Raw genomic sequence first — 14,252 nt, forward strand, 5'->3', positions numbered from 1 at the left:
GAATTTGATACTGGTAATGTTTGCACAACTTTGTGGATTTACTAAAAATCACTAAATTGTACACTCTAAAAGGGTGAATTGTATGGCATATGAATTTTATTTCAGTACAAAATAATGACTGGCAATCTATAAAAGAAAAAAGGTAGTACAATGTATATTTTTAAGTAAAGCAGTGTATTTCTATAATACGAATAAAGTTTGATGTAGACCAACAGAAGGCACACTGCCTAATAACATTTTTTGAGAAAGCAGAATCTTTTTCTAGACAATTTCCATTTTAATTTTATATGAAAGGAAGCACAGACAAGTGACTAAAAAAAGTTATTAAGTATTTAATGAACTACCAAGTTGTGCCAGAAAGGCAAAAGCAGTTTGTTAGTTCAGAGAATTTCCACTCCATCTATTGATGTTATTCAGACACTAACAGATTAAAGGAGAAAAATTACATGATTTGCTAGATCTGTGCTGTCCAAAATGTTAGCCACTAGCCACATGTGGCTATAAGACATTAAGATTAAATACATTTTCAACAAATAACACAGGGAAAATTTGATATCTGCATGTAAGACAATGAAGATATCTTACCTTACATCATATAGTACAAAAATTAACTCAAAATAGATCAAAGACCTAAATATAACAGCTAAAATTATAAAAAGCTTAGAAGAAAACATGGGAAAATCACATACTGGCTTTAGTGAGGATTTCTCTTAAACATGACACCAAAAGCAAAAGCAAAAGCAAAAGCAAAAAAAAAAAAAAAAAAAGCCACAACCCAAATTGCACTTCATCAAAATTAAAAACTTTTGTGCAAAGGGCACTATCAACAAAGTGAAAAGGCAAACCACAGGATTGTTCAGGAGAAAATATTTGCAAATCATATGTCAGATACGTGATTAATTTCTAGAATGGATGAAGAACTCTTACAAATCAACAACAAAATAAGCAATCCAACTCAAAAATGGGCAAAGGAGGACTTAAATAGAAATTTCTCCAAAGAAGATATACACATGAAAAGATGCTCAACATCAGTAGTCATCAGGGAAATGCAAATTAAACCCACAATGATATACCACTTCACATCCATTAGGACTCCTATCATTCAAAAAAAACCAAAAACCAAAAAACAAAAACCCCTCAAAATAACAAGTATTAGTGAGGAAGTGGGGAACCCTCATGCACTGCTGGTGGCAACATAAAATGGTGACAGCCTGTGTGGAAAACAGTATAGCAATTCCTCAAAAAATTTAACATAGAACTGCCATATGATCCAGTAATTCCACTTCTAGGTATATACCCTAAAGAACTGAAAGCAGGGACTCAAACAAACACTTTTATACCAATGTTCATAACAGCATTATCCACAGCAGTCAAAAAAGGTGGAAATAGTTCCAAATTTCCATCGACAGATAAATGACAGATAAATGGTGTTTATATACACAATGAAATATCATTCAGCTATTATAAGGAATGCAGTTCTGACACATGCTGCAACATGGAGGAACCTTGAAGACATTATGTTAAGTGAAATAAGTCAGATATAAAAGGATAAATATCGTATGATTCCACTTACGAGGTACAAAGAATAGACAAATTCATAGACAGAAAATAGATTAGAGGTTACCAGGTAAGAATGGAGACTTCTTTATGGTTAAGAGTTCCTATTTGGAGTAATGAAAAAAGTTTTGTAAATAGTAATGATGGTTACACAACATTGTGAATTAATGCCACTGAATTATCCTCTTAAAAATGGTTAAAATGGCAAATTTTATGTTATATATACATTCAGCACAATTTTAAAAAAATTAAAATGTAATAGATAAAAAAATTACCCTTTAAAAATCACTGGACAAGTCTTATCAGTTTATATCAAACAGTTTTTCTTACTAAGATAATCACCCTGTGCGAATCAGGAATTTGTATTATTTTACAAAGGAAGAAGAAAGATAAAACTGACCTAAGTTAAACTTTTTAGATAATAGCAGAAAAACAAGAAAGCAAAAGTGTCTAAAGAAAGAACTTATCCAGTGTCAATTCTACTACTCTACTTTGCTGGGTCATCATAGGCAGTTAAGTAAACCCTAACCTCTCTAGATCCTAATTTTCCCTTGGAAGTAAATAACTGAAGGTCCCTTTGTGTTTTAAAATAAAGTCCTCTACAATCTGATTCCAGCTAAAATCTCAGCCTCCCCACTTCTTTTTTTTAAACATTATATACCATGTTGTAATTTTGCTACATACCAATGCCCCAGGTCTGTCTGCCTTTATTCAAAGAATATTTAAATTCCAGACCCAGCCCTACTCTGTCCTAACCAGGGACTCTGAGAGAGACCTGGTGGTGGGTTGGCAGGGTAGCCAAGCCCTCCTAGGGACTTCCACCTCTTCCTCCTGTTCTCCCACCCCCCATCTCTTTATATTAAACAAACTTCCATGTATCTCAGTCAACCATATGTTAGAGGTAGTTCTTTCTGGAGACCTTAGGCAATTCTCATTCCCCAAGGGATACAAAGGAGACAGAGAATGAAGAAATTGTTTTTTTATTAATGACACCCGGAAGGGCTACTGCTCTGAAGGTGAACTATGATGCCAAGGCAAAATAACAGTAGTAACAGCAGCTAACATTTGAGTGCTTACCACATACCAAGTACTATAATAAGCACTCTGCATGTATTAACACATTTAAACACAACATCCCCTGTAAGAATATTATTCTCTCAACTTTACAAACAAGGAAAACGAAAAGATAGAAGTAACCTGCCCAAGTTACAAAGGTAGTAACTGATGCAGCTGGGATTAGAATCCAGGCCCCTTGGTTCTAGAACCAATGGTTAACCACTACTCTATACTACTGAAATCATTTTGGAATGAAACTTCACCCAGACCAGTAACTTGAGCTGGAAGTAACTGTCAAAGGAAGGAGACCCCAGACAGCTGAAATGGCTCTGGCAGAGACAGGAGGTAAAGTGGTGGGATCTGTTGGCAACAAAGGAGACTATCAATCAGAAAACCATGCTTGGTACAAAGAAGATTAGAAAAGGATCTTCCCCAAGAGCAGGGGGTTTCTGGTATCTGCTAAGGGACATTACATTTCTAGCTATACCACTGTTAACTTAACATTCCACCATTCCTGATTTCTGATTCTAGCTTTTACTTGACAAATTATTTTACTGGACAGCCAGCTATTCTGGCTGAAATAAAAATACTGCTGTTCCTAATCAGAGACCATTTTATAACACAGAGTGCTTTGAAGTTAGAACATTTATTGTATATACTACTAAAAAGTTTGTGCTCATTCTCTGCATTTATAGTTCATGACATTTATTACACACCCTCTGTAAAGATGAAATTGCCAATATTTTTTACCAAGACTAATTTCTACATCTCCTATTTTCTCTAAGATTCTGACTATTTTACTCTACTACCTGAGAGAAAAGTTTTAATTACAGAGCCTCTTTGCTGGTTATGGTGTAAGATGGCAAGTAACAAGTAGATTTTCATGTCCCACATTATAATACTGCTTTTAAAAAAGTTTGAGGCATCTTTTTATAAACTTATAAAGCTATATGAATTAAATCTGAATCTTTCTAACATACACCAAATCCCTACTTGGTTAAGTGCTTAATAAGCTCTTATATATACTTTAAATGAAGAAGCAAGCTTAGGGTTCTCACCTGGCCCCCTTCATAAAAGTATGAACATATATATATCCCAAAAATCAACTGAACTACAAAGTGCTGTTCTCATTTTCTTTCTTTCCATATTTTTGAAAATCTTAACAATTACCACAAGGTCACACATTGTGGGGGATACGTATGTAGACAGATCACTGTCTACCCCTTCCCTGTGTGTGTGTGTGTGTGTGTGTGTGTTTATATGGGTGTTTGTGCTACAAAAATTACTATTTGAACACTTACTCAAAAAACAGAACACACTGAATATGGAGTAACAGCCAAAAATGCTCTGCATACAAAGATAAAAGGCAGTCCTAGGAGACCGCTGGCCAGTAGGGGGAGACAGACACGTAAATAAATTGTAATTACAATTCAATGTGATACGTATTAATACAGGTATACAAATCTTATTAAAGTCCAGGAGGAAGAACAGCCAACAGAGTGGTTGGTGAAGGCTCCCCATAAGATGTGACTTAAGAGGAAATGTTTCTTTATTCAATATAACTACTAAGTTCCAAGGACTATGAATACAGACTATTTGTTGCTACTCTGTAGCAGTGACCTCTTCAAATTTTTTGGGGCTTCCCTCTTACCCTACTGGATCACTCAGTACCTCCTTAATGACAGATAGACAGACAGACAGACAGACAGACAGACAGACAGATAGACAAATAAAAGGTTGTAATTTTTTAGAAAATTTGTTAATTTCATTACACCTCATGAGGGACTTTAATGGAAACACCGTAAGGTAATACAAAAACAGTGGGAATCACTGCCTTGCAATGACTGAAATCTGGGCCCAAGTTTTTATCTTTTGATGTAACATTTACTGCCTTTAAAACAATAAACAGCCTGAGCACAAGGATAAAGGAAGACACATCATTTTAGTTTTTTAACGTAACTGCCTTAATATATTACAAAGAATGTATACTGATCAACTGACATGGTTGAAAAGCTTGCATTTCTTTTGTTGGAAGTTCAGCTAGGTCAGTCTTCAAATATTTTCTGGGCTAATTTAAGATCAACTTCTGCAGAGATGAACAGTACACAGAACACTTTCTATATATGAAAAACATTAGCAAATCACAGCAATTCCAACTAGACAGAGCAATCCATAAAAGGAAGGAATCATCTATAGAATTTGGCAAGAAGCTTATACACACCTAAGTCTCTTTTGATTTAAAAAAAAAAAGCTGGGAATGCTCAAAAGAAAAGGGATATATACAACACAAAGTGAACTTTTCACTAAAGTTCCCTCAGAACTAATGTCAAATACCTACTATATACAGAATGACCCTGAAATTCTTTGAGTCAGGATACACTTACTCGACCACAAATATGCCCTCCAAAAAACCAATTGGCTGAGAAGTGAGTTAAAGTGCTGGATCTCTTCCACCAACATTCTCTGCTTTTCTACATACTACTTGGTATAATCAACTGTTTAGTATGTTTGCTACAAATTTAATCATGATATTGTCACATTTCTGTAAAGGAAAAAAACTGGCTACAAGCAGCAAAATCATTCTCTGAAACTCAGGATGAAGATAGGCATCTCAACACCAACTTGAAGAGAAATAATTTTGACTTCAGACATTATACCAAAAGCACATTTTTGTTTCCCTAAAGCTTTTTAATAGAATATACATATAGTCTCCTCTGTGGATACTGGTAAAAGCAGTACTCAGTAATATGACCCTTTCTATCAACTGCAAGAAGTTTGATGAGTTTATCCTCCAAAAGTAGCCTAGTCAAACCATCAGAGAAACTGGAAATAAGCAAGCAACAGCATCTATCATTGTCAAAGTCATCTTGGTGGTTTTATTTCTTAAGTAACTGGGAAATAAAGATGTGTAATTCCTCACTCTACCTTCTGTCCTACTCTTTCAAATCTTCATCTCCTTTTTGTAACCACAGAATGATTTTCTAAACTTGGTACTCTATCTGACATTCAAAAATTAATCGGAGTTAAGTGAAATCATAACACAAAAGAAACATTAAATATTTGCTTTTTCTAACTGTTCATTTCTTAGAGCAGAAAAGGGAATTTCAGAGCGCCTAATCACTAGGAAATAAACTTCAAATTACCTGCACACAGTCAAAAGTGGAAAAAATAATGAATTCAGAAATATTCAGTTTCCTCCTCAACTCAAAAAATTTAGCCAGTGAACATCCACTGATATTCAAATACTCCCTGAACACTCCTGTTTACTGCCTGGTTTGTTTCTATAGCAACAGACATCCAGAACACAAAAAATGAAGATAATGCCTAGTTTTTTCACCATCTTCTGTAACTGATGCAACTCTAAGTCACTATTTTGATACATGGTGCAAGCCAGCCATTTCAGTTCCTAGAAGGTAAAGACTGGTATACTTGTCAGGGAAAACAATTTATAGAAAAAAATAAAAGGCCCCTAGACGTTTACCTTAAATCTAAAGGGGAAGTAAGAGCGACTTTTCTGCCAGTCACTGAGAAACCTAAAGGATACCTTTAGTGAACCTAAAGGATAGCCTGTTCTAGAAAACATGGGCTCTAGACATTTATTTAGTAAATGATATAAACCATTAACTGTTTCACACATGCTGCTTCTCCTGTTTTAGGTGAGTTGGGGGAGATAGTAAGCAGCCACTTGTAACCAAAAGATATTATATAAATGTACCTATTTCCAGCCCTACTATATGCTGATCAGGATGCTTTCCCCTATGGCACTTCTCTCTGGAGCTATGATTAATGTTTTGATTCATACACCAAAGTCAAGCTCTTAACTAACATATGACCTCCTTCAAACTGTCAAACTTGAGATTTAGAGGAATCATGGAATTTCACGTCTGAGTCAAAGTTCTGGGAGGAACTGGCAAAAGATCAAGAGCTGGTATTTTAAATTGTCCCCCCAAAATACATATATTCCTCCCCTCCCCCACTACCATGACATTATAATCCTGGCAAGACCTATTTCCTTAGTTTTCAGTCACCCATTTGTGCCAACTAAAGTTAAGGCACAGAAAACTGTCTTCACTTCTGAATTCACCTAGGAGTGTTACTGTAAGAGTGGTAAACTGACTCACATCATTAAAAAGTCCAATAGTAAAAGGAATACTTAATAAAGCAGTTGTACTCTAGCTACCAGAGAAACCAATAATGCAAGTTAATGATTACATTTGCTAAATTTCTCCAGACATCTAAAACATTACCAGTCACCTTCAACTAAGTGAAAATTCTTAGAAAATTCATTTTCAGGTGTGACTCTATTTATTATCTATTGTATTTAGCAAAACTATATAACGAGAACAAAGGAACTGGAGTCAAAAGTAGGTATGGGTCTGTGTTTAGGTACCACTACTTTGCACTTCAAATTCCCTAAGCTTCAATCTTCTTGTGTGAAGATGTCAAGAACTTCACCTAACACACAGGATTGTGGTGAGGTTTAAAAGAGAATATACGTATGAGAACTCTGCCAACTGTCAAGTGCCCTATAAACTAAGAGAGAGACTATATGGAGTAGTGGCAGCATCTAGGTAAGCTACTTAACTAACAATTAGAATAGAAGCCACTGCACAGGGCTGCATAAGGATTAAATGAGGCAAAAGATGCACAGTAGCCAATATGTGCTCAAGAAATATTAGCAATTGTTTTGAACATGAATCAGTATTGGCCTCAGAAACCAACTATCTTTCACACAAAAAAAGTGGTCTACATGGCTAGAGACAAGTCATCTTCACATGCCTTTTCTCAAACAACACTAAACATTAGATAAAACTTGCTCCTTCTTTATCATCCCCAGTGGCAGGTTCCTAATAAGTTTTCTAAGTCTATCCCTTTCAGGAGCTCTTTTAAGTTCCACCATCTCTAAATCTCCTCATACCAAATGTCTAATTCTAGGGATGAAATTTTATGAAATCCAACAACTGTATTCACTCCACCCCCAAACTGCCAGTAATTAAATATGAAGAAGTCATTTCCAGAAGATGTTATCTGGAAGAAGCCTCTGTTCTAAGTGGTAGAGTTGGTTCTCCTGTTGCTGATTTCTAGGCTGGAGCTTAAAGGAACCAACATATGTGAACAGGGGAAGTGTAGAGCCACAAGACAGAGCAGCAACCTGCTTACACAAGAACAAGTTTCTGGACATCAAGATAGTTAGATCAGAACAGAAGGCTGAAGACAGGCTCAAGGAGAAAAAAAGAGTGACCAACCAAAGTAGAAGGCTTAGAACACAGTTCAAATCTTGATGTAAAAAAATTTTCACGCCTGCTTGCCTGTGTGGCTCTAAATTTCAGAAGGTGCTACCGAAGTAATCATTACATACATTTACAGAGAATTAAACTGTCCTAATCTGAATTATTTGGCATCTATTGCTATGATTCTCTTGCATTGTTGGGATGTAATAAAAGAAACTCTGGTGAAAAGCATGCCAATTATGTTGGAATTTTATATTGCCAACCGAAAAATGGGGAATAACCAAAGAAATTGAAGTGATTTAATAAATTATAATTCATTCTTTACTATACTTGCTTAGGAAGCTTGCTTAGTAGTGGAAGAAAGTTCCTAAGAGAGAGTGAAGAATCAGAACAGAGACCTAAAAAGCTCTTTTCCCACCAACATACTCATAGGGATTCTAAGCCTGTGTTCCAACGCCTTTGTACTAGGACTTACATGTCTTGAGTGCTTACTATAGGCTGAGTTCTAAGACACAATAGAAATAAATAGCATAGAGTTGCTATTTCAAGAAGATCACAATTTGTTTGGAAAACAAAACCCACTTAACTAAGAAAAGTCTAAAGGCATAGGAAAGAGCAGAATGAGAACAAGTACTCAGAGTAGACTTGGACAGTCCAGTTTCATACAGGTGAGTGTTGCTAAGAAATGCTACAGCTAAATATCAGTGTGACTAGATGTTACCACATCTTCTATCATAATAACAGTGAACATATGAATGCTTCCTACGTGCTAAGGACTTTCAAGTCCATTTTTCTAGCTCATTTAATCCTTGCCAACAACCCTATGAAGTAAGATAGTAAAATGTCAATTTTAGTTACGAGGAAAGAAAGAACCAAAAAGGTTAGGTAATGAGCCAGGATTACTTAACAAGTAGCCAAGCCAGGACTCAAACAGAAGTCTAACTATTATTTAAAAAGCCTATATTCTAGTCAAACTCACAGCAGCAGAAAGTGAAATAGCAGTTGCCAGGGACTGAGGGGAAGGGGCAAGTGGGGAGTTGCTGTTCAGTGTGTATAGTTTCAGTCATGCAAAATGAAAAAGTTCTAGAGATCTGTTGTACGTTGTTCTTATAGTTAATAGTACTGTACAAAAAACTTGAGTATAGGATCTCATGTTATATATATTTTTTAAACCACAAAAAAGTGTGCAAAAAACAGACAAAAAAATAACATAAAACAAAAAAACAAGCCTACCTTCTTAACCCCTACACGAGAAGTTCTCAAATGTTCTGGTCTCAGGAACCCCTTACACTTTCCAAAAAAAATTTTGTTACATAACATAAATTAACCCATCTGTTACAGGCTAGGAATGTTTCAAATGGTGGCACTTCTACTGGTCCTTCAATTCCTTCAGTTTTCTGATGGCAGACTTTGATGGCAGAAGAGGTGTTGTAGGTCCACCAGCTACTGCTTTCATGCAGGAACCAGTGCGAGATGCCTGCAGCTCATCTCTTCATCTTGGTTTTGTCACAGAAGGAGCAAGTGTACTTGGCACGCTGGCTGATTTCAATCCTCTTCACCATTTTCTGGAGGGAGGCACCATAACGGGTCCCGCATTTACTGACGATTCTGACCTTCTTGGTGGGTTAGCCATGTCAGCACAAACTAAGTCTAATTAAGCCCAGAGAGCAGGAACCCCTCACACTCTTAAAAATTACTGCAGACCCCAAACAGCTTTTGTATATGTGGGTTATATATGTCAGTCTTATGATTACAAATTAAAGCTGAGGAATTTTCTAAACATTTAACTGTCAAACAAGACAATGTCTTGTATTTACACAAAGGCTCGAGGAAAACTTCAGGATTTCAAAGTAATGATTCACTGGACCACAATGAGGGTACAGAGATTATAGCAGGTATAATCAGAAGTAGCTAGTAAGAGCACATTATGAATACTAAAAACTGAGTTAATCTCTGGAAAAAAAAAGAAAAACACATTTACATCCTACTACCTTACAAAATTTTAGAAAACAAAAGAATACACAAATATACATTCCATTAACCCTGACAGCAATGTCAGCACATCAAGTAATTCTGGAAAATGCCACTGTATTTCTGGAAAAATTTCTACTTATTAAAGAATGAGACAGAAAAGGGCAAATAACATTTTAGTATTACTGTGAAAATAGTTTTGACTTCATAAACCCCTATACATAAAAGAATCCTGGGTATATAACATACTGTGGGAATCACTCTTCCACACCAATCTTCTTTAAACCATGGGTCATAAAAATCAACTCAGGTCATATATGCATGTTTTTAAATGAAAGAATAGAATTAAATGAAATGGAGAGTATCAGAAAACAGTATGGGTAAGTATCATTTCCTGAAACTTTCATTACAGTTATATACACCCATGTGTATGAGAGTACTAGTTCCTAACAGAAAACGTATTTCCTACTGCAGCTCAGTCAAAACTGTGAAAAAACTGTACAACATACTAATTTCCCTATTCTACTGTCAAAGCAAAGGCTATATACATATAACCTATAATCTGTATACTGAAAAATGAGAATGTGATAAGCTAGATATTCTCCAACATGAAGGCAATTCAAAGTCTCAGATGCATAAAATGTCTACAAATTGAAGAAAGTCACAGTTCACCTTACCATGATCATGCTGTTGCCATAGCCATCACTAAAGCTTTTCCTACCACCTTCTCTTCCACAGTCAATTCAGGCAAATAGGTGGGCAAGAGAGGTTATCCAAGCTCCATCAGCCACAAATAATGGTGCTCCTTCCTTCCCTCTAAACAGAGCTCTTGCTCATAATCACAGGGTTTACTTCCTAAATGAAGGGCCTGCCTTCACAGCAACCTGGTCAACAATCACTTTGCTGCTTGCTTTATGGTTACTGCTCTCATTATGAATCTATAGATTTCTTGGGTCAAACGGCAGCATTCAGACAATGGTTTAAGTTGTAGATCTTTCTCCATATCCTGGCAAAGGCAGGCCTGCATCTGGCGAACTGCAACAAACGGAAACAGCACATAGTGAAAGGCAGAGCCTGTCTGCACCAACAGTTGAAGCTCCACCCACAGCCTGGGCACAATCCAGGACACCCAGAGATCTCAACAACGGTCTTCCTGAGAGGCCACAAAGACAGGCTCTACTGGAGGCAGTGGATGAAACATAGCATCACTGCCTCTTCCTCTTTACCAGAACTGAACTACAGAATTTTATCTCAGAAAGAGTTTCTCTGTCAGTCCAAACAGACCAACAAGAAGCCTGGTGAAAATTATCAGAGAAAAGGCAGTGACACATGGCTAAGTTCAGTGATGCATTATAATGACATATACTTTTAAAAACTTGTACTAACGTACAAATAACGTAAGATTTATCATTTTAACCATTTTTTAAATGTACAGGTTCAGTGGCATGAAGTACATTCACATTGTTATGCAACCAATACCCCATCCATCTCCAGAAGTTTTACATTATCCCATGTGAAATTCTGTACTTATGGCATGTACTTTTTCAATGATCCTATTTTTTCTGATATCAACATACCGTAAATTGCAAATGCAACCCTCTCCAAGGATAGACGCAATCCTACTACTATCTTCAAAGTTAGAGGGGAAAAGGCAAATTCTGTGAGAGCAGAAATCTTTCTTTTTACTGCTGTCTCCCAAGAATCTAGCACATGCCTGAAAAATATAGATTCAAATATTCATTTGTTACATGACCAAAGTATTACACCCAGAGTACTTACTAATTACAAAGGGAGAAACAGACCTCTACAATGGAAAGATCTGCTGGTTACCACTTTAACCAGTCTTAGGATAACCTAGGACTGTGCACCTTCTGACTTGATAAAATCAATCACCCAGGAAGCATTATTGCCAAAATTTTTAACATTAATCTAATCCTCTAGACCCAATTTCTAGTTTATGAGGAATACAGTTTAGGAAAACAAATACAATGAGGACACAGACAAATCCAGAATGTAGGAGATTTTAAAAGACAATGTCACTCACATGAGTAGAGTCAACTGATCTCTGACAAAGGACAAAGGGCAATTAAATATTTCCATGTGGAATGGACAGTCTTTTCAACAATTTCAGTGTGCTGAAACAATTACACATTCATATACCAAAATATATATATATCTAAACACTGACCTTATACCTTTCACAAAAATTAATTCAAAATGGATCAAAGATCTAAATGTAAAACACAAAACTATAAAACTTCCAGAAGGTAACAGGAGAAAACTGAGGTGACCCTGGATTTGGCAATGAATTTATAGATACGATACTAAAAACACAATCCATGAAAGGAAAATTTGGTATGCTGGGCTTCATTAAAACTAAAAACTTGTTCTGCAAAAGACACTCTTAAGAGAATGAAAAGACAATCAACAGACTAGGAGAAAATTTTCAAAAAAAAAGAGCTGAAAACTTATGTCCACAGAAAAATCTGCACAGTGTTTACAGCAGTTTTTTTTCTTTATTTTTTTTAATAGACTTTATTTTTTTAGGGCAGTTTCGGGTTCACAGGATTGAGCAGAAAATAGAGTTCACACATAGCACTTCCCACCCACACATATATACTCCCCTACCCTCAACATCCCTCACTAGTGTGCCATATTTGGTACAATTGATGAACCAACATGGACATGTTACTATCAACCAAAGTCCACAGTTTACATTAGGGTTCACCCTTGATGTTACACATTCTATAGATTTTGACAAATGTATAATGATATGTAGCCACCACTATAGTATCACACAGAATAATTTCATTCCCCTAAAAATCCCTTGTGCTCCATCTACTCAATTCCTCCCTCCCGCTCTCTCCCCAAACCCCTGGAAACCATGATCTTTTTATTGTTTCTGTAGATGTGCCTTTTCTAGAATGTCATTTGGTTGGAATCGTACAGTCTGTAGCCCTTTCAGACTGGCTTCTTTCATTTAGTAATACGTCTTTTAAGTTTCTTCCACGTCTTTCATGGCTTGATAGCTCATTTCCTTTTTTTTTTTTAACTGCATATACATTTTTTAATTTACATATACGTACTGTTCATTATATCTAAGAACGTTCAGAGCCTTAGCTTTTTAAACTTTCATAGTTATCGAACGAATAAGCCAACCACAAAATAAGAATTAATTCAAAAAGATACATACACCCTGCTATTAACAGCAACATTATTTATAATTGCCAAGATATGGAAGCATCCTAAGTGCACATCAACAGCTGAAGAGATAATGAAGTCGCAGCATATATACTTATATATGTAATGGAATACAACTCATCCATAAGAAAGAAGGATATTTTGCCATTTGAGGCCCTTCATTCACTTTTTTTTTCACTTCAAAAACCAGAATTTTATAACTGGCATAAACATTTCCATTACATCAAAAACATCAAAATACCCAGAAATAAACTTAACCAAGGAGGTTATCTATACTCCAAAAACTGAAATGACACAAATGGAAAGATTTCTTGTGCTCTTGGATTGGAAGAATCAAAACCATCAAAATGGCCACACTACCCAAAGCAATCCACAGATTAAATGCAACCCCCGTCAAAATACTCACAGCATTCCTCACAGAACTAGAACAAACCAACCCAAAATTTATTCATAATTTTGTTTTATTCATAATTGCCAAAACTTGGAAGAAACCAAGATGTCCTTCAATAGTTGAATGGATAAACAAATGACGATACAGTCATTCAATGGAATATGATTCAGCAATAAAAAGAACTATCAAGAGGGGGAAGGTATAGCTCAAGTGACAGACTGCATACTTAGCATGCATGAAATCCTCGGTTTAATCCCCAGTACCTCCAAGAATAAATACATAAACCTAATTACCTCCCCCCACCCCAAAAAAAAATAAAAAAAAAAAAAGAACTATCAAGACACAGAGACATGGAAGAAACGTGAATGCATATTACTAAGTGAAAGAAGCCAGCCTGAAAAGGTTATAACACGATATTTGGATTCCAACTATATGACATTCTAGAAAAGGCAAAACTATAGACAATAAAAATATCAGCAGCTCTGGTGTGAGAGGGAGGAGGAGGGGGATAAATAAGTGAAGCACAGTAGATTTTAGGGCAGTGAAACTATTCTGCATGATACTGTAATGGCAGACACATGATATTATACATCTGTAAAAACCCACAGAACTATAAACACAGAGAGTGAACCCTAATATAAACTATGTTGTGTCTGTGTAGGTTCATCAACTTAAACAAATGTATCACACTAATGCAAAATGTTAGTAACAGAGGAACTAGCAGGGAGAGAGGGGTTACATGGGAACTCTCTGTACTTTCTGCTCAGTTCTTCTGCAAATCTAAAACTGCTTTAAAAATAAACTCTTATTAGTTAAAAAAAAAAAATTCTATGTCACACACACAC

General features: G+C 35.9%; 1 protein-coding gene and 1 pseudogene across 5 annotated transcripts in view; both read right to left on the minus strand.

Annotated features, from left to right (window-relative positions):
* Positions 1-14,252, minus strand: part of KDM2A (lysine demethylase 2A) — a 95,881-nt gene that overhangs the window by 50,914 nt on the left and 30,715 nt on the right. The window contains exons 2-3 of one of the 5 annotated variants that reach the window (XM_031448524.2): positions 11,393-11,529; positions 10,493-10,850 (exon numbers count right to left, since the gene is read on the minus strand). The exons of 3 other annotated variants lie outside the window; for them this stretch is intronic. In XM_031448524.2, the coding sequence (XP_031304384.1) occupies positions 10,493-10,501 (9 nt within the window). In that variant the 5' untranslated portion in view covers positions 10,502-10,850; positions 11,393-11,529. The remainder of the gene's footprint in view (positions 1-10,492; positions 10,851-11,392; positions 11,530-14,252) is intronic. One more of the 5 variants, XM_031448525.2, reaches the window with a different exon arrangement.
* On the minus strand, positions 75-9,469 carry LOC116152106 (large ribosomal subunit protein eL43-like; annotated as a pseudogene).

The sequence above is a fragment of the Camelus dromedarius genome, chromosome 12, assembly GCF_036321535.1.
Source record: "Camelus dromedarius isolate mCamDro1 chromosome 12, mCamDro1.pat, whole genome shotgun sequence".
In the NCBI taxonomy this organism is placed as follows: Eukaryota; Metazoa; Chordata; class Mammalia; order Artiodactyla; family Camelidae; genus Camelus; species Camelus dromedarius.